Source organism: Panulirus ornatus, chromosome 5, assembly GCF_036320965.1.
Source record: "Panulirus ornatus isolate Po-2019 chromosome 5, ASM3632096v1, whole genome shotgun sequence".
Classification (NCBI taxonomy): domain Eukaryota; kingdom Metazoa; phylum Arthropoda; class Malacostraca; order Decapoda; family Palinuridae; genus Panulirus; species Panulirus ornatus.
In genome coordinates this window covers 679,882-700,810 of record NC_092228.1, presented here as the reverse complement: position 1 = coordinate 700,810, position 20,929 = coordinate 679,882, and the positions used below count along the sequence as shown (strand labels likewise).

The 20,929-nt window shown below is 41.9% G+C and overlaps 1 protein-coding gene across 3 annotated transcripts in view; it reads right to left on the bottom strand.

The window, feature by feature from the left end:
- LOC139746986 (monocyte to macrophage differentiation factor 2) overlaps nt 1–20,929 on the bottom strand; it is a 58,102-nt gene that overhangs the window by 21,907 nt on the left and 15,266 nt on the right. For all 3 annotated transcript variants that reach the window (XM_071658711.1, XM_071658694.1, XM_071658703.1), the window contains exon 3: nt 13,869–14,026. In XM_071658711.1, coding sequence (XP_071514812.1) covers nt 13,869–14,026 — 158 coding nt within the window. The remainder of the gene's footprint in view (nt 1–13,868; nt 14,027–20,929) is intronic.

Genomic DNA, 20,929 nt, shown 5'->3' with positions numbered 1-20,929 from the left:
TTGGGGAACAGCAGTGTGGTTTCAGAAGTGGCAGGGGATGTGTGGATCAGGTGTTTGCTTTGAAGAATGTATGTGAGAAATACTTAGAAAAGCAAATGGATTTGTATGTAGCATTTATGGATCTGAAGAAGGCATATGATGGAGTTGATAGAGATGCTCTGTGGAAGGTATTAAGAATATATGGTGTGGGAGGCAAGTTTTTAGAAGCAGTGAAAAGTTTTTATCGAGGATGTAAGGCATGTGTACTAGTAGGAAGAGAGGAAAGTAAATGGTTCTCATTGTGAATGTTGGTTTGTGGCAGGGGTGTGTGATGTCTCCATGGTTGTTTACTTTGTGTATTGATGGGGTTGTTAAGGAGGTGAATGCAAGAGTTTTGGAGAGAGGGGCAAGTATGCAGTCTGCTATGGATGATAGAGCTTGGGAAGCGAGTCAGTTGTTCACTGATGATACAGCACTGGTGGCTGATTCAGGTGAGAAACTGCAGAAGCTGGTGACTGAGTTTGGTAAAGTGTGTGAAAGAAGAAAGGTGAGAGTAAACGTGAACAAGAGCAAGGTTATTAGGTTCAGTAGGGTTGAGGGTCAATTGCGAGATAAGTTTGAATGGAGAAAAACTGGAGGAAATGAAGTGTTTCAGATATCTGGGAGTGGATTTGGCAGCAGATGGAGCCATGGAAGCGGAAGTGAGTCACAGGGTGGGGGAGGAGGCGAAGGTTCTGGGAGCGTTGAAAAGTGTGTGGAAGGCGAGAACATTATCTTGGAAAGCAAAAATAGGTATGTTTGAAGGAAAAGTGGTTCCAACAATTTTAAATGGTTGTGAGGCTATAGATAGAGTTGTGCGGAGGAGGGTGGATGCGTTGGAAATGAGATGTTTGAGGACAATATGTGGTGTGAGGTGGTTTGATCGAGTAAGTAATGAAAGGGTAAGAGAAATGTGTGGTAATAAAAAGAGTGTGGTCGAGAGAACAGAAGGTGTTTTGAAATGGTTTGGTCACACGGAGAGAATGAGTGAGGAAAGATTGACAAAGAAGATATATGTGTCAGAGGTAGAGGGAATGAGGAGAAGTGGGAGACCAAATTGGAGGTGGAAAGATGGAGTGAAAAAGATTTTGAGTGATCGGGGTCTGAACATGCAGGAGGGTGAAAGGCGTGCAAGGAATAGAGTGAATTGGAACAATGTGGTATACCAATGTCGACATGCTGTCAATGGATTGAACCAGGGCATGTGAAGCATCTGGGGTAAACCATGGAACGTTTTGTGGGGCCTGGATGTGGAAAGGGAGCTGTGGTATCGGTGCATTATACATGACAGCTAGAGATTGAGTGTGAACGAATGTGGCCTTTGTTGTCTTTTCCTAGCGCTACCTCGCTCATATGCGGGGGAAGGGGTTGTCATTTCATGTGTGGTGGGATGGTGATGGGAATGAATAAAGGCAGCAAGTATGAATTATGTACATGTGTACATATGTATATGTTTGGGTATGTATATATGTATATGGTGAAATGTATAGGTATGTATATGTTGGTGTGCAGACGTGTATGTATATACATGTGTATGTGGGTAGGTTGGGCCATTCTTTCGTCTGTTTCCTTGCACTACCTTGCTAACACGGGAGACAGCGACAAAGTATAATAAATAAATAAATAAATAAATATATTTCCAGGAAAAAACAAAAATGTAATTTCTTAAAATCTTTGTTGAATGTTATCAATACTGTAATAAAGATTATAATTTCAGTTTGATAGTTATGCTTTTGATCACTATAACTCTAATTTGCAAAGTAGAGGAAAAACAGTATGTACTCTCAAATTGTTTAATATCATACAGCATTTCACGCTAAAATGTATAAGGAATGGCCAATAGATCAAACAAAAAAATCAAAAAAGCAAATGAGCCCTCAGCCTGTAGTCAAAAGAGGGGCCCCATTTGGGGTCAAGGGGTATGTGAAGGCAGTGAAATCAGGGTGTCTCATAAATGTTTCCTACACATAGGTCAGGCAATATGAATGAAAGAGTATGTGTGATGTTGCAATTGAAAGTATAACTTGAGGGCCATGACTATAAATCAAAATGGTGAACAGCTCGTATGAAAGGGTACTGGCTGAGTGGGGGGAAGACATGTACATAGCACCAGATCGGGAAAGTGGAATGTGGTTTCAGAAGTGGTTGAGGATGTGTGGATTAGGTGTTTGCTTTCAAGAACGTTTGTGAGAAATACTTAAAAAACAGATGGATTTGAATGTGGCGGTTATGGATCTGGAGAAGGCATATGATAGGGTTGACAGAGATGCTTTATGGAAGGTATCAAGAAAATATGGTGTGGGTGGTAAGCTGCTAGAAGCAATGAGTTTTTATCAATAGTGTAAGGCATGTGTATATGTAGGAAGAGACTAGAGTGACCGGTTCTCAGTGAAGGTTGGTCCGTGGCAAGGATGTGTGATGTCACCAAAGTTATTCAATCTGTTTATGGATGGGGTGGTTAGGGAGGTAAATGCAAGTTTTGGAGAGAGGGGTGAGTATGCAGTCTGTTGGGGATGAAAGGGCCTGGGAAGTGAGTCAGCTGTTGTTTGCTGATGATACAGCACTGGTGGCCAATATGAGTGAGAAGCAGCAGAAGGTGGTGACTGGGTTTGGAATAGTGTGTGAATGGAGAGAGTTGTGAGTAAATGAGAATAATAGCAAGGTCATTAGGTTCAGCAGGGTAGAGGAACAAGTTAAATGGGACATAAGTTTGACTGGAGAAAAATTAGAGGAAGGGAAGTGCTTTAGATATCTGGGAAAGGATTTGGCAGCAAATGGAACCATGGAAGTGGAAGTGAGTCATAGAGTGGGGGAGGAGGGCAAATGTTCTGGGAACAATGAAGAATGTGTGGAAAGAGAGAGAACATTAACTTGGAGAGCTAAAATGGGAACGTTTGAAAGAATAGTACTTCCAACAATATTATATGGTTGCAAGGCATGGGCTATACATAGGGTTGTGCAGAGGAGGGTAGATATGTTAGAAATTAAATGTTTGAGGACAATATGTGGTGTGAGGTGGTTTAATCAAGTAAGTAATGAAAGGGTAAAAGAGATGTGTGGTAATAATGTGGTTGAGCAAGCAGATGTCCCCATGGTTGTTTAATTTGTTTATGGATGGTGTGGTTAGGGAGGTGAGTGCAAGTGTTCTGGAGAGGGGCAAGTATGCAGTCTGTTGTGGATGAGAGGGTAAAGTGTATGAAAAGAGAATGTTGAGAGTAAATGTGAATAAGAGCAAAGTTATTAGGTTCAGTAGGGTTGAGGGACAAGTTAATTGGGAGGTAAGTTTGAATGGAGAAAACTGGAGGAAGTGAAGTGTTTTAGATATGTGAAAGTGGACTTAGCAGTGGATGAAACCATGGAAGCAGACGTGAGTCACAGGGTGGGGAGGGGGTGAACGTTCTGTGAGCGTTGAAGAATGTGCGGAAGGTGAGAACATTATCATGGAGCAAAAATGGGTATGTTTGAAGGAACAGTGGTTCCAACAATGTTATATGGTTGCGAGGTATGGGCTACAGATAGGGTTGTACGGAGAAGGGTGGATGTGTTGGAAATGAAATGTTTGAAGATAATATGTGGTGTGAGGTGGTTTGATCGAGTAAGCAATGAAAGGGTAAGAGAGATGTGTGGTAATATAAAGAGTGTGGTTGAGAGAGCAGAAGAGGGTGTGTTGAAATGGTTTGGAGATATGGAGAGAATGAGGGAGGAAAGAATGACAAATAGATATATGTGTCAGAGGTGGAGGGAAGAAGGAGAAGCAAGAGACCAAACTGGAGATGGAAAGATGGAGTGAAAAAGATTCTGAGTGCTCGAGGCCTGAACATACAGGAGAGTGAAAGGCGTGCAAGGAATAGAGTGAATTGGAAAGATGCGGTATACCGGGGTCGACGTGCTGTCAATGGACTGAACAAGGGCATTTGAAGTGTCTGGGGTAAACCATCGGAAAGGTCTGCGGGGCCTGGATGTGGAAAGGGAGCTGTGGTTTCGGTGCATTACACGACATTTGCTCTAACCTTTCATCATTCTGCACTCAGTATCTCCTGGTACTTCTCATAATTCTCCTTTCCAAGCTCACTTACTCTCACCACTCTCTCACCCCAACATTCTTTCTTCTTTCACGAAAACCTCTACAAATCTTCACCTTCACCTCCACATGATAAAGATCAGAAATCCCTCCAGCTGCCCCTCTCAGCACATTAACATCCAAAAGCCTCTCTTTCACATGCCTATCAATTAACACATAATCCAGTAATGTTCTCTGGCCATCTCTCCTACTTACATACGTATACTTATGTATATCTCTTTTTAAACCAGGTATTCCCAATCACCAGTCCTTTTTCAGCACACAAATCTACAAGCTCTTCACCAATTCCATTTACAACACTGAACACCCCATGTACACCAATTATACCCTCAACTGCCACATCACTCACCTTTGTATTCAAATCACCCATCACTATAACCCAGTCTTGTGTATCAAAGCTGCTAACACATTCACTCAGCTGCTCCCAAAACACTTGCCTCTCATGATCTTTCTTCTCAAGACCAGGTGCATAGGCACCAATAATCACCCATCTCTCTCTTTATCAACTTTCAATTTTACCCATATCAATCTAGGGTTTACTTTTTTACACTATATCACATACTCCCACAACTCTTGCTTCAGGAGTAGAGCTACTCCTTCCTTAGCTCTTGTCCTCTCACCAATCCTTGACATTCCCAAACCTCTCTTTCCCTTTACCATTGAGCTTCATTTCACTCAGAGCCAAAACACCCAGGTTCCTTTCCTCAAGTATACTACCTATCTCTCCTTTTTTTCCTCATCTTGGTTACATCCAAACACTTTTAGACACCCCAATCTGAGCCTTCGAGGAGGTTGAGCACTCCCCCCATTCTGTTTCCCCTTTTAGAAAGTTAAATACAAGGAGGGGAGGGTTTCCAGCATCCTACTCCTGCCCCCTTTAGTTGCCTTCTATGACACAAGGGGAATACGTGGCAAGTATATCAAGTGACTCTTATTTCTTTCTTGTATCTCCCCTGATGATCTGATTGTTACACGAAAGTGCACTTGGGAACTTATCATGTTTCATTTCCCCATGGACTCATAGGAACATGTATATCTGATGACAGAGTGGCAGATATAGGGTGTTTTGGTCGAGGTGGTGTGCAAAGTGAGAGGGTTAGGGAAAATGATTTGGTAAACAGAGAAGAGGTAGTAAAAGCTTTGCGGAAGATGAAAGCCGGCAAGGCAGCAGGTTTGGATGGTATTGCAGTGGAATTTATTAAAAAAGGGGGTGACTGTATTGTTGACTGGTTGGTAAGGTTATTTAATGTATGTATGACTCATGGTGAGGTGCCTGAGGATTGGCGGAATGCGTGCATAGTGCCATTGTACAAAGGCAAAGGGGATAAGAGTGAGTGCTCAAATTACAGAGGTATAAGTTTGTTGAGTATTCCTGGTAAATTATATGGGAGGGTATTGATTGAGAGGGTGAAGGCATGTACAGAGCATCAGATTGGGGAAGAGCAGTGCGGTTTCAGAAGTGGTAGAGGATGTGTGGATCAGGTGTTTGCTTTGAAGAATGTATGTGAGAAATACTTAGAAAAGCAAATGGATTTGTATGTAGCATTTATGGATCTGGAGAAGGCATATGATAGAGTTGATAGAGATGCTCTGTGGAAGGTATTAAGAATATATGGTGTGGGAGGCAAGTTGTTAGAAGCAGTGAAAAGTTTTTATCGAGGATGTAAGGCATGTGTACGTGTAGGAAGAGAGGAAAGTGATTGGTTCTCAGTGAATGTAGGTTTGCGGCAGGGGTGTGTGATGTCTCCATGGTTGTTTAATTTGTTTATGGATGGGGTTGTTAGGGAGGTAAATGCAAGAGTCCTGGAAAGAGGGGCAAGTATGAAGTCTGTTGGGGATGAGAGAGCTTGGGAAGTGAGTCAGTTGTTGTTCGCTGATGATACAGCGCTGGTGGCTGATTCATGTGAGAAACTGCAGAAGCTGGTGACTGAGTTTGGTAAAGTGTGTGGAAGAAGAAAGTTAAGAGTAAATGTGAATAAGAGCAAGGTTATTAGGTACAGTAGGGTTGAGGGTCAAGTCAATTGGGAGGTGAGTTTGAATGGAGAAAAACTGGAGGAAGTGAAGTGTTTTAGATATCTGGGAGTGGATCTGTCAGCGGATGGAACCATGGAAGCGGAAGTGGATCATTGGGTGGGGGAGGGGGCGAAAATTTTGGGAGCCTTGAAAAATGTGTGGAAGTTGAGAACATTATCTCGGAAAGCAAAAATGGGTATGTTTGAAGGAATAGTGGTTCCAACAATGTTGTATGGTTGCGAGGCGTGGGCTATGGATAGAGTTGTGCGCAGGAGGATGGATGTGCTGGAAATGAGATGTTTGAGGACAATGTGTGGTGTGAGGTGGTTTGATTGAGTAAGTAACGTAAGGGTAAGAGAGATGTGTGTAAATAAAAGGAGCGTGGTTGAGAGAGCAGAAGAGGGTGTTTTGAAATGGTTTGGGCACATGGAGAGAATGAGTGAGGAAAGATTGACCAAGAGGATATATGTGTCGGAGGTGGAGGGAACGAGGAGAAGAGGGAGACCAAATTGGAGGTGGAAAGATGGAGTGAAAAAGATTTTGTGTGATCGGGGCCTGAACATGCAGGAGGGTGAAAGGAGGGCAAGGAATAGAGTGAATTGGAGCGATGTGGTATACAGGGGTTGACGTGCTGTCAGTGGATTGAATCAAGGCATGTGAAGCGTCTGGGGTAAACCATGGAAAGCTGTGTAGGTATGTATATTTGCGTGTGTGGACGTGTGTATGTACATGTGTATGGGGGGGGTTGGGCCATTTCTTTCGTCTGTTTCCTTGCGCTACCTCGCAAACGCGGGAGACAGCGACAAAGTATAAAAAAAAAAAAAAAAAAAATTTTTATTTATCTATTATACTTTGTCGCTGTCTCCCGTGCTAGCGAGGTAACGCAAGGAAACAGACAAAAGAATTGACCAACCCACCCACATTACACATGTATATGCATAAACGCCCACACACGCACATATACATACCTATACATCTCAATGTTTACATACATATACACACACAGACATATACATATATACACACGTACATATTCATACATGCTGCCTGACCCTCTCACTTTGCGCACCACCCCGACCAGAGTGAAAGGTGTGCAAGGAATAGAGTGAATACGAATGATGTGGTATAACAGGGTCAACGTGCTGTCAATGGACTGAACCAGGGCATGTGAAACATCTGGGGTAAACCATGGGAAGGTCTGTTGGGCCTGGCTGTGGATAGGGAGCTGTGGCATGCACTGAACCTGGGAATGTGAAACATCTGAGGTAAACCATGCAAAGGTCTGTGGGGCCTGGATGTGGATAGGGAGCTGTGGTTTTGGTGCATTACACATGACAGCAAGAGATTGCACAGGTACAAATGTGGCCTTTTTTTGTTTGTTTTCCTGGCGCTATCTTGCCAAAGCAGGGGGTAGTGATGGTGTATCCTGTGGGGCAGGCAAGCGCCAGGAATGGATGAAGGCAAGGAAGTATGAATATGTACATGTGTATATATGTATGTCTTTGTATGTGTATGTATAAGTATGTATACGTGTATATGTTGACATGTATATGTATATCTATGTATATGTGCTTGTATGGGCATTTATGCATATATATGTGTACATGAGTGGATGGGCCATTCTTCCTCTGTTTCCTGGTGCTACCTAGCTGACGAAGAATGGTTGATCCACTCATATAAACGTATATGTACATAAACACCTACATATGCACATATGTACCTACATATATATATCAACATATACATACACATATATAGATGTATACATACATGCACGTGTATATATTCATACTTGCTTGCTTTCATCCATTCCTGTCACTACCCCGCCCCACGGAAACAGCATCACTACCTCATTCCTCTGTGAGGATAGCACCTGGAAAACAGACAAAAAAGGCCACATTCATTCACACTCAGTCTCTAGCTGTCATGTGTAATGCATTGAAACCACAGCTCCTTGTCCACATCCAGGTCACACAGATCTTTCCATGGTTTACCCCAGATGCTTCACATACCCTTTCAGTAAAGTCAGTTTTTTCTCTATGTTGGAGGCTCCTATCAAAGACAAAAACCACATCAACAGTGAATCTTAATTGAAAAATATACAGGATTATGAAAAGGAAAGAGAAGAGACATGGAGACATATTTACAGACTTTGGAAGAAGTGAAAAACCTGTCTTTTAAAATGTACCAGGTCATAGTTACCGTGAAAGACATAAAGTAGAGTTTCAAAGCTTCGAGGAGTAGGGAAAGAAACAGTTACAAAAATGCCCACCCTTGAGTTGCCAATGGTCACACAGTAATCATGTGATGCAACAGCTTGCTGAATATTGCATGATCTAACTAGAGTTGGGGAGGCATAAAAACCAAAGTAATACCTATAAAAGAAGGAAAGTGAACCAACATTGTGGTGTAGGGCAAACATGTCAAGTTTAGGAGTTAGTCTGGGAAAGGTTTATGAGTTGCACCAAGTTCAACTCAACGTGAATATCATCATTATGAAAAACATCTGAAGTTTAAGACAAAACCATACATCATCACAATGACGGCACTAAATTCAGCTTAAGATTTCTATCAATGAAATATTGTCCATGTAATGTTTGTGAAAGGATTTGTTCAACATATGCTGAATCATCAATTAATATTTGGTATGAAGGCACCACATTTGCTGATATCTAGCCTGGAAGGTAAACATAAGCTAAGCCAATTCATGAGCCAGAATGGAAAAATATTGAGCATCTAGCACCTTTTGATCCAGTCAGATTCTTTCATATTTATCACTTTCACACTACATTCCTTTTTAATGAAAAAAGCTTTTTCTCCATTATGTTATAATGCATCATGGTAAACTATGAAGAAACCAAATCTAATGTTGACATTCAAAACAAATCTGAATCATCAAACAGCCGTTCCTAGTGCGAAACTACAGCCTCATTAAATGTAATTTATATATGTTACAATTAAGTATCCAGCAAAACTTAAAAACACCTTGGCTTAAGTCAAGCTTGCTAAATGTTAGGAATATGACAAAAGCAAGACTTCCTTTGATTTAGAAAATGGAAAAAAATGTGGACATTCTAGGTCAATGATAATTTGATACAAACGCCTCTACACTCATGTATGGTCTGTGCTAACACTTCATTTGTAAATCATCTCCACAAAATTGGTGAGTACATTCTTTTTCCACAGCAGGAATGAAAAAAGGGGGACTTGGGAGGTTTCAGAAATGCATTCCTATCTTCCCCATAAACTATTATTTTTACTATAAACAAATTCTTTTATACATCTCCCACTCCATTGCATTTTTTCCCTGCAAAAATCATCCAAATGCCTCTCTCTTCTCTTTCACTAATAATCTTACTTCTTCATCCCACCACTCACTACCCTTTCTAATCAACCCACCTCCCACTCTTGTCATGCCACAAGCATCTTTTGCGCAATCCATCACTGATTCCCTAAATACATCCCATTCCTCCCCCACTCCCCTTACTTCCATTGTTCTCACCTTTTTCCATTCTGTACTCAGTCTCTCCTGGTACTTCCTCACACAAGTCTCCTTCCCAGAGACAGGAGGTCAAGAGAAAGGTGCAAGAGGTGAAAAAGAGGGCAAATGAGAGTTGGGGTGAGAGAGTATCATTAAATTCTAGGGAGAATAAAAAGATGTTCTGGAAGGAGGTAAATAAAGTGCGTAAGACTAGGGAGCAAATGGGAACTTCAGTAAAGGGCGCAAATGGAAAGGTGATAACAAGTAGTGGTGACGTGAGAAGGAGATGGAGTGAGTATTTTGAAGGTTTGTTGAATGTGTTTGATGATAGAGTGGCAGATATAGGGTGTTTTGGTCGAGGTGGTGTGCAAAGTGAGAGAGTTAGGGAAAATGATTTGGTCTGTTTAAACAGAGAAGAGGTAGTAAAAGCTTTGCAGAAGATGAAAGCCGGCAAGGCAGCAGGTTTGGATGGTATTGCAGTGGAATTTATTAAAAAAGGGGGTGACTGTACTGTTGACTGGTTGGTAAGGTTATTTTAATGTATGTATGACTCATGGTGAGGTGCCTGAGGATTAGCGGAATGCGTGCATACTGCCATTGTACAAAGGCAAAGGGGATAAGAGTGAGTGCTCAAATTACAGAGGTATAAGTTTGTTGAGTATTCCTGGTAAATTATATGGAAGGGTATTGATTGAGAGGGTGAAGGCATGTACAGAGCATCAGATTGGGGAAGAGCAGTGTGGTTTCAGAAGTGGTAGAGGATGTGTGGATCAGGTGTTTGCTTTGAAGAATGTATGTGAGAAATACTTAGAAAAGCAAACGGATTTGTATGTAGCATTTATGGACCTGGAGAAGGCATATGATACAGTTGATAGAGATGCTCTGTGGAAGGTATTAAGAATATATGGTGTGGGAGGCAAGTTGTTAGAAGCAGTGAAAAGTTTTTATCGAGGATGTAAGGCATGTGTACGTGTAGGAAGAGAGGAAAGTGATAGGTTCTCAGTGAATGTAGGTTTGCGGCAGGGGTGTGTGATGTCTCCATGGTTGTTTAATTTGTTTATGGATGGAGTTGTTAGGGATGTGAATGCAAGAGTTGTGGAAAGAGGGGCAAGTATGAAGTCTGTTGTGGATGAGAGAGCTTGGGAAGTGAGTCAGTTGTTGTTCGCTGATGATACAGCGCTGGTGGCTGATTCATGTGAGAAACTGCAGAAGCTGGTGACTAAGTTTGGTAAAGTGTGTGAAAGAAGAAAGTTAAGAGTAAATGTGAATAAGAGCAAGGTTATTAGGTACAGTAGGGTTGAGGGTCAAGTCAATTGGGAGGTAAGTTTGAATGGAGAAAAACTGGAGGAAGTAAAGTGTTTTAGATATCTGGGAGTGGATCTGTCAGCGGATGGAACCATGGAAGCGAAGTGGATCATAGGGTGGGGGAGGGGGCAAAAATTCTGGGAGCCTTGAAGAATGTGTGGAAGTCGAGAACATTATCTCGGAAAGTAAAAATGGGTATGTTTGAAGGAATAGTGGTTCCAACAATGCTGTATGGTTGCGAGGCGTGGGCTATGGATAGAGTTGTGCGCAGGAGGATGGATGTGCTGGAAATGAGATGTTTGAGGACAATGTGTGGTGTGAGGTGGTTTGATCGAGTAAGTAACGTAAGGGTAAGAGAGATGTGTGGAAATAAAAAGAGCGTGGTTGAGAGAGCAGAAGAGGGTGTTTTGAAATGGTTTGGGCACATGGAGAGAATGAGTGAGGAAAGATTGACCAAGAGGATATATGTGTCGGAGGTGGAGGGAACGAGGAGAAGTGGGAGACCAAATTGGAGGTGGAAAGATGGAGTGAAAAAGATTTTGAGTGATCGGGGCCTGAACATGCAGGAGGGTGAAAGGAGGGCAAGGAATAGAGTGAATTGGATCGATGTGGTATACCGGGGTTGACGTGCTGTCAGTGGATTGAATCAGGGCATGTGAAGCGTCTGGGGTAAACCAATGGAAAGCTGTGTAGGTATGTATATTTGCGTGTGTGGACGTATGTATATACATGTGTATGGGGGTGAGTTGGGCCATTTCTTTCGTCTGTTTCCTTGCGCTACCTCGCAAACGCGGGAGACAGCGACGAAGCAAAAAAAAAAAAAAAAAAAAGAAAAAAAAAAAATATATATATATATATATATATATATATATATATATCTTTTCTTCTTTCTTTCAAACTATTCGCCACTTCCCGCATTAGCGAGGTAGCGTTAAGAACATAGGACTGGGCCTTTGAGGGAATACCCTCACCTGGCCCAATTCTCTGTTCCTTCTTTTGGAAAATTAAAAAAAAACGAGAGGGGAGGATTTCCAGCCCCCCGCTCCCTCCCCTTTTAGTCGCCTTCTACGACACGCAGGGAATACGTGGGAAGTATTCTTTCTCCCCTATCCCCAGGGAAAATATATATATATATATATATATATATATGGATTTGTACGTAGCATTTATGAATCTGGAGAAGGCATATGATAGAGTTGATAGAGATGCTCTGTGGAAGGTATTTAGAATATATGGTGTGGGAGGCAAGTTGTTAGAAGCAGTGAAAAGTTTTTATCAAGGATGTAAGGCATGTGTACGTGTAGGAAGAGAGGAAAGTGATTGGTTCTCAGTGAATGTAGGTTTGCGGCAGGGGTGTGTGATGTCTCCATGGTTGTTTAATTTGTTTATGGATGGGGTTGTTAGGAAGGTGAATGCATGAGTTTTGGAAAGGGGCAAGTATGAAGTCTGTTGTGGATGAGAGAGCTTGGGAAGTGAGTCAGTTGTTGTTCGCTGATGATACAGCACTGGTGGCTGATTCATGTGAGAAACTGCAGAAGCTGGTGACTGAGTTTGGTAAAGTGTGTGAAAGAAGAAAGTTAAGAGTAAATGTGAATAAGAGCAAGGTTATTAGGTACAGTAGGGTTGAGGGTCAAGTCAATTGGGAGGTAAGTTTGAATGGAGAAAAACTGGAGGAAGTGAAGTGTTTTAGATATCTGGGAGTGGATCTGGCAGCGGATGGAACCATGGAAGCGGAAGTGAATCATAGGGTGGGGGAGGGGGCGAAAATCCTGGGAGCCTTGAAGAATGTGTGGAAGTCGAGAACATTATCTCGGAAAGCAAAAATGGGTATGTTTGAAGGAATAGTGGTTCCAACAATGTTGTATGGTTGCGAGGCGTGGGCTATGGATAGAATTGTGCACAGGAGGGTGGATGTGCTGGAAATGAGATGTTTGGGGACAATGTGTGGTGTGAGGTGGTTTGATCGAGTAAGTAATGTAAGGGTAAGAGAGATGTGTGGAAATAAAAAGAGCGTGGTTGAGAGAGCAGAAGAGGGTGTTTTGAAATGGTTTGGGCACATGGAGAGAATGAGTGAGGAAAGATTGACCAAGAGGATATATGTGTCGGAGGTGGAGGGAACAAGGAGAAGTGGGAGACCAAATTGGAGGTGGAAAGATGGAGTGAAAAAGATTTTGAGCGATCAGGGCCTGAACATGCAGGAGGGTGAAAGGAGGGCAAGGAATAGAGTGAATTGGATCGATGTGGTATACCGGGGTTGACGTGCTGTCAGTGGATTGAATCAGGGCATGTGAAGCGTCTGAGGTAAACCATGGAAAGTTGTGTGGGGCCTGGATGTGGAAAGGGAGCTGTGGTTTCGGGCATTATTGCGTGGCAGCTTGAGACTGAGTGTGAACGAATGGGGCCTTTGTTTTCTTTTCCTACTGCTACCTCGCACACATGAGGGGGGAGGGGGATGGTATTCCATGTGTGGCGAGGTGGCGATGGGAATGAATGGGGGCAGACAGTGTGAATTGTGTGCATGGGTATTTATGTATGTGTCTGTGTATGTATATATATATGTGTACAGTGAGATGTATAGATATATATATTTGCGTGTGTGGACGTGTGTGTGTGTATACATTGTGTATGGGGGTGGGTTGGGCCATTTCTTTCGTCTGTTTCCTTGCGCTACCTCGCAAACGCGGGAGACAGCGACAAAGCAAAATATATAAATAAATAAATAAACAAATTCTCAATTAATGCATTTCTCCATACACGTATCTGTGTGCACAGCAGAGGAAAAGTGTATGAAAGAGCAGAGAGGCTTCAGAAGTGAGTAACAGGTGGAAGAAACAATGGACTATTCTAAAATAAAATGAAGGTGAGGTGCCAATATCCCTCAAAATCATGGTAAGGTCTTGATTAGCATATCAAACATGGAGAGAAAATAAAATATACATATTTTTCCAAAAAAGCTATGAAATTGTTTACTTGTAATATCCGAGATAGAAGACAACATGGAAGAAGGTTGACACACTGAAGAGGCCTGCCAGCCCAGCTCCATATATGGTTGCAGCAAACTGGTGCGTGTCCGAGCGACTAGCCATGACCATCACCACTGCTCCGTATATGGCAGGGAGTACAAACAGCTGAGAAAATGGAAGACTCTTCTAAACTATCAACATTTCATCAGCAGTTGTAACTATTAAAAATTTCTGGAAATTCTGTTAAATGGTTAAGCTATAATACGCTTTCACTTAAAAATACTTGCTAAAACAAAAAGTGTAAAATGTAAAGGTGTAAAACTGTATGTGTAAAAAAGTAAATGAATGGTATAACTCTGGGTAGTGCCCATCTTCTATGTATTAGATGACATATTCCAAATCACAAAAGAAAATAATGACAGTTCCTACAAATATAAACTTCTGAGAACTGTTAGCTCACAGATCAAGGGCAAGGCAGTTCATAATGGTGGACAAATCACAAGGTAATAAATCTGATGTCAACCATAAAAATCACCTAAAAACTGTGTGCTCCTGTATGATTTATACCAGGAACTCACCTTTAATCATAGCTTAGAATCTCCATGCAGAGGCAACAGCAACAAAGCCTTTTACCACTTACTGGTCCAGCCTTTACATACATTTTATACCATGCTAATTTCTAATTGACCACTTAAAGAATATATTGTGTTTCACTGCACAAAAATCTTACCCTCTTATCCTGGTATTAAAGAGATTTTCAGACTCCCTTTGAGTCCCTGTTCTAGAATGAGGAAAATGTCAGAGACAGTGTAGAGACTAGTGCCTCTTGACTTAGCCACACTGATGACCCTAAAATACAACCCTACGCCTAGTCACTCATCTCTCACTAGAAATACACTTGTCAGAGCACTGTTGCAAACACTGTAAGTTATTACCACATGGCAAGATGCCCACATGCACTGCAGCCACTAGGGGAAAGTGGTTTTATGAAGCTGAAGCCTTCTTCATCATAAACAAGATTTCTGAGGATGGCACCAGGTTTACCTGTATCCTCAAAACACTGCCAAATTTTTTTCCCAAAGACATAGCAACATCATTAAGGGTTAACAATTATAAAAGCATCATGAATGCCCTTCCCACAATTAACAAAGCCTCTAGAGAAACTCCATCCTCATCATCTCCTCTCTGGCTACGCTGCCATAAGCTGCATGTCTTCCCAACTCCTCTATAAAAATGCAATATCTACAGCAGACAACAGATTACCCTTGCCCTTCTACTACCCTCTGGGTGCTGTTCCTAAAGCAGCTACCTCCACACACTTAGATGGTAATCACCAAAAGTAACTCTGCTGCACTGCTGATGATCATAGCAACAATGACAGATGGTTTTGACTTAGTCCAACCCTGTTTACCCCCTCTACCCCACTGAAGGACTAGCACAATGTCAACAGACTCCATGGAGCAGCCTTCAGTGATATAAGATGCCATCCTGATGGACATTCGTTTTAAGCTCGTGCAGTATCATGCCCAAACCTTTCAAAGGATGTCTAGCAGCCTACCTCCATCAGAGCAAGAGTCACACCTTTGCTTTTACCACCATTGGTTCAGTGCCCAAGCCCAAAAATGCCAAACATCCTGTATATGTCAGGACACTCCTCCAGTTGAGACTTTTGATGGCCAGTACCCCAACTCCACTGGACACTTTAACTCTCTAAATCCAACTATCTCTTTAGCCACTACATCCTAGCTGACATGGGCAAAACAGTCAGCATTCTCCACCCCTTGCAGCTTACCTCCACTCCCAACAGGATCTCCACTCAACCAATGGATAGATCCTCACCTCTGACAACATACACAAATACCTGGCTTAGGTTTCCAGGAACAACCACATTTGATTTTCTTCCTTGCTAATGTAAATCAGTTCATCCTGAGATCCGACTTCTATCACTGTAAACTAATGATGAATCATGCCAGAGGTCAACACTCATACTTTGCCACCTTTCTAGTGGTGACCTTGCTGCTGCCACCACTAGTAACTGGCACTTGTTTACCAACTCAGCCAGTACTCAGTACCTGACTGACAGAGTTCATCAAAATCACTTACCCCACCCAAAAAAGTTTATCAAAATCACTAACCCTATCCTTGATACCTATACTGTCAAGGGCTTGTCATTCACCACATAAATATCTTGGGACCTTCAACAAGTTTTAACACATTTCTCTGGATGCAAATGAAAGATGCAAATGTAGAGTCTGACACAATGAGGAAGATGGGCACCATTCAACCTTCCTAAAGCTGCAAGGCCTCACTAATCCAAAAAGTCCATGATGAGTGGTACCCCTGTAGTTATTACTGTACCCTCAGTCAACAATGCTTTATCAGAATATTACTCCATCCAGCATCTCTATGACTTCATTGATGATCTATATTGATCTATGACCTCAAAAATAGGATTCAATCCATATATTCAATCAGATTTCAGTGGAGCTTGCTGACATTTCCAAGGCTGCTGTTACTACACCCTTAAGCCTCTTTGAATCTGATCACGTCTTTTGGACAATGGCCCTGAAGTTCCGACAGTTTATCACCAAATTCTCTAAGGTCTCTTCCAAGGAACACCTGCAACCTCTTAGCCAACTCTTTACAGAGTCCTGGGAATATGACCTCAAGATGAACACACTGAACAGTGTGTTTGATTCCCATGCCATTGCCTTCCTTAGACACTAGGTTTCAGCTGCCGGCATAGGAGATTCTTATCTCTTATCACTAATGAGGATACAGGAATTCCTGGAAGTCATTGACACCTAGTACAGTTTCATTCCCCACTGTGTGGGCATACTCCACAACCTCCTTAATCCTTTCATTATGCATTCTTTCTGAAAAGGCAATTCCCCAATATGAATAAATGTCTAAAAAAAAAATCTATCACAGAATATAATTACATAACATATTACAGAAGAATGTATCACAAAAGTAGTACACCTATTTCCAGATCGCTGTGGAAGGGTCTTGTATTGAGGAAGGGCAGGCCCTATTGGCAGCATGAATCCTCATTAGTTTTTAAGTAAAGTATATGACTAATTTCCTTTAATCTAAGTATGATTTTATTCTTTTACTAATTTCCTTTAATCTAAGTATGATTTTATTCTATCTAAACACATTACAAACATTATGGAATTTTACAAGGTGTGATATATGTGTCATTCACATATTTTTTTTACACAATTCATCTATTTTCTGTATTTCATACACATCTTTCATGTCTTCACTTGTCCTTACACACTGGACCTTATCTACAAAAATAAATGAAAAACTAATTTTCATCAAAATCTTAAGCAATAATACCAGAGAAATTGTTTCTCTCACTACCAAATTGTTCACAAAAGTTGCTCTGCACATTACACTTTCTAAAATGATGATGCAATTACACTTCTTCAAAGATTTAGGGATGTCTGTGAGGCATTCCTAATAACATCCACAGTAAGACAAGTTATTAAATATTAACTGGAAATTCAAATAATGATGCAAAGATTCAAAGTTAAGATGATAGCATGGCAAATCATATTACATAATACAAAAATAGCGGCACTGTGCAATGTAAGGGTTAACGGAATGAAGAAGAATGACTGTGCCCCTCTCAAAAAGAGCCAAGCTAAGAATAATGCTATTGCCATTACCAAGATGAGATCATGAAACTTTCCTTACTTGCCCACCTTGCTCCTGAAGCATATACATGCATGTCTCTTTCACCGCCATTGGTGCTTTTTTATTTGCTCATCAACAAGTGGCAGCTCACTGCTTTCTTTTTCGAGTAGCTGCCTCAAGTAAAGGTAAATACTGAACTTTTAACAAAGAACTTTATGCCAACTATGCTACCATTAAACACTTGATTCTGTAAGAGCTGGGAGTTCCAAATCCTCACTCGCTAAAAGCTTCTGACATGTGCCAAGGATGACTTTTGATTACCACTAGTCACTCATCACCTGGGTTAGTACTCACAATTCACAGTAGATATCCACCACAACAGGGGAGGTGACAAATCGATTGATGATTCCCTCTCTTACCATAAGTGTAATTCTCCACCACCCTGGCTTCAATTATCACCAAATGATAACGACAGCTTAATTCCTTAGCATTTTGAAATTTCCAGGCTTTCTGAAAAAATGGGTGCTCTTTGCATAGAAGGGAAAACAGTTTTTCTCTAATGCGATGAAAGATATTATATTATATCATAATATTCTTTGTCACTGTCTCCCTCGATAGCAAGGTAGTGCAAGAAAACAGACGAAAGAATGGCTCAACTCACCCACATACACATGCATATACATAAACTCCCACACACATGCATATACATACCTATACATTTTAACATATACATACATATGTAGCATTTATGGATCTGGAGAAGGCATATGATAGAGTTGATAGAGATGCTCTGTGGAAGGTATTGAGAATATATGGTGTGGGAGGCAAGTTGTTAGAGGCAGTGAAAAGTTTTTATCGAGGATGTAAGGCATGTGTACGTGTAGGAAGAGAGGAAAGTGATTGGTTCTCAGTGAATGTAGGTTTGCAGGCAGGGGTGTGTGATGTCTCCATGGTTGTTTAATTTGTTTATGGATGGGGTTGTTAGGGAGGTGAATGCAAGAGTTTTGGAAAGAGGGGCAAGTATGAAGTCTGTTGGGGATGAGAGAGCTTGGGAAGTGAGTCAGTTGTTGTTCGCTGATGATACAGCGCTGGTGGCTGATTCATGTGAGAAACTGCAGAAGCTGGTGACTGAGTTTGGTAAAGTGTGTGAAAGAAGAAAGTTAAGAGTAAATGTGAATAAGAGCAAGGTTGTTGGGGACAGTGGGGTTGAGTCAATTGGGAGGTGAGTTTGAATGGAGAAAAACTGGAGGAAGTGAAGTGTTTTAGATATCTGGGAGTGGATCTGGCAGCGGATGGAACCATGGAAGCGGAAGTGGATCATAGGGTAGGGGAGGGGGCGAAAATTCTGGGAGCCTTGAAGAATGTGTGGAAGTCGAGAACATTATCTCGGAAAGCAAAAATGGGTATGTCTGAAGGAATAGTGGTTCCAACAATGTTGTATGGTTGCGAGGCGTGGGCTATGGATAGAGTTGTGCGCAGGAGGATGGATGTGCTGGAAATGAGATGTTTGAGGACAATGTGTGGTGTGAGGTGGTTTGATAGAGCAAGTAACGTAAGGGTAAGAGAGATGTGTGGAAATAAAAAGAGCGTGGTTGAGAGAGCAGAAGAGGGTGTTTTGAAATGGTTCGGGCACATGGAGAGAATGAGTGAGGAAAGATTGACCAAGAGGATATATGTGTCGGAGGTGGAGGGAACGAGGAGAAGAGGGAGACCAAATTGGAGGTGGAAAGATGGAGTGAAAAAGATTTTGTGTGATCGGGGCCTGAACATGCAGGAGGGTGAAAGGAGGGCAAGGAATAGAGTGAATTGGAGCGATGTGGTATACCGGGGTTGACGTGCTGTTAGTGGATTGAATCAAGGCATGTGAAGCGTCTGGGGTAAACCATGGAAAGCTGTGTAGGTATGTATATTTGCGTGTGTGGACGTATGTATATACATGTGTATGGGGGTGGGTTGGGCCATTTCTTTCGTCTGTTTCCTTGCGCTACCTCGCAAACGCGGGAGACAGCGACAAAGCAAAAAAAAAAAAAAAAAAAACATACATATACATACACAGACATGTACATATATACACATGTGGTTTCAGTGCATTACATAAGACAGCTAGAGACTGAGTGTGAACGAATGTGGCCTTTTGTCTTTTCTAGCGCTATCTTGCGGGGGGAAAGGATGGATGCTATTTCATGTGTGGCGGGATGGCGAGGGGAATGAATAAAGGCATCAAGTATGAATATGTACATGTATGTATATGTCTGTGTATGTATATGTATGTATATGCTGAAATGTAGAGGTATGTATATGTGTGTGTGTGTGTGTAGGTGTGTGTGTATATCAGTGTCTATGTGGGTGGGTTGGGTCATTCCTTCGTCAGTTTCCTTGCGCTACCTTGCTAAAGCGGGAGACAGCGAAAAAGTATGAAAAAAAATATTCATACATGCTGCTTTCATCCATTCCCGTCGCCACCCTGCCACACATGAAATGACACCCCCCCTCCCCCTGCGCGAGGTAGTGCTAGGAAAAGACAACAAAGGCCATATTCGTTCACACTCAGTCTCTGGCTGACATGTGTAATGCACTGAAACCACAGCTCTCTTTCTACATCCAGGCCCCACAAAACTTTCCGTAGAAACAAGTGCAATAGGCTTCAACTTTCTTCTGGTGAAACAGAGGAGAAATGAAAACTTCTGACGGGAACGATTTACTGAGACAGCTTTACACACTACACAGCATGGAATCAGCGTATCTTGATCATCAACACCATAATTAGGTAGTATCATTTGGATGACAAGGCTCCTTATCACCACTGAGCGAGTACTGCTCAAGGTCATCTATGCTAGGAAGTCTATGGTAACATCCTCTCCAAGCCATGGCTGAAGAGCAACTGAAGAACTCGTGTATAATCACTGCATAAGGAGGTCTTACGCACCTTGCCCCAAAACCACATAGCTGAAATTCAATTGTAGTCACAAGAGTATGAAATGCAGATCTACTAGAGGTCCCCTAAACAAAGCAACTCAGATGAATATGAGGTCCAGTTGAAGGGCTAGCCCTGGAACTCTGACCTGCCCTACCTCAGTGGAAATTCTATGGTATTCCAGAAAAATTATGTCCCATCACCTATGTCCATGTCCAGTCTTAAAATTGCCTGTGACACACCACACCCTGGTACTTCCCACCCCTACCTTCCAGGTCCACTTCAATGGGAGATTTCTAATGCCTTTGACTTCCTTTCCCTCCCTTGTGTTTGAGCAATGCAATTGCTTTCACAATGAGTGAATCATCTGGCTGGGGGTCACTGTACATGTTCACCATTAGACCCAATCCTTTTTCATGTGCCACTAGACCTTGGTTCACTATCACACCTCCCAAGTTGTATAGAAGTTTGTCATGACATTAGTGACCATTTTGAATAAAGATACAAAT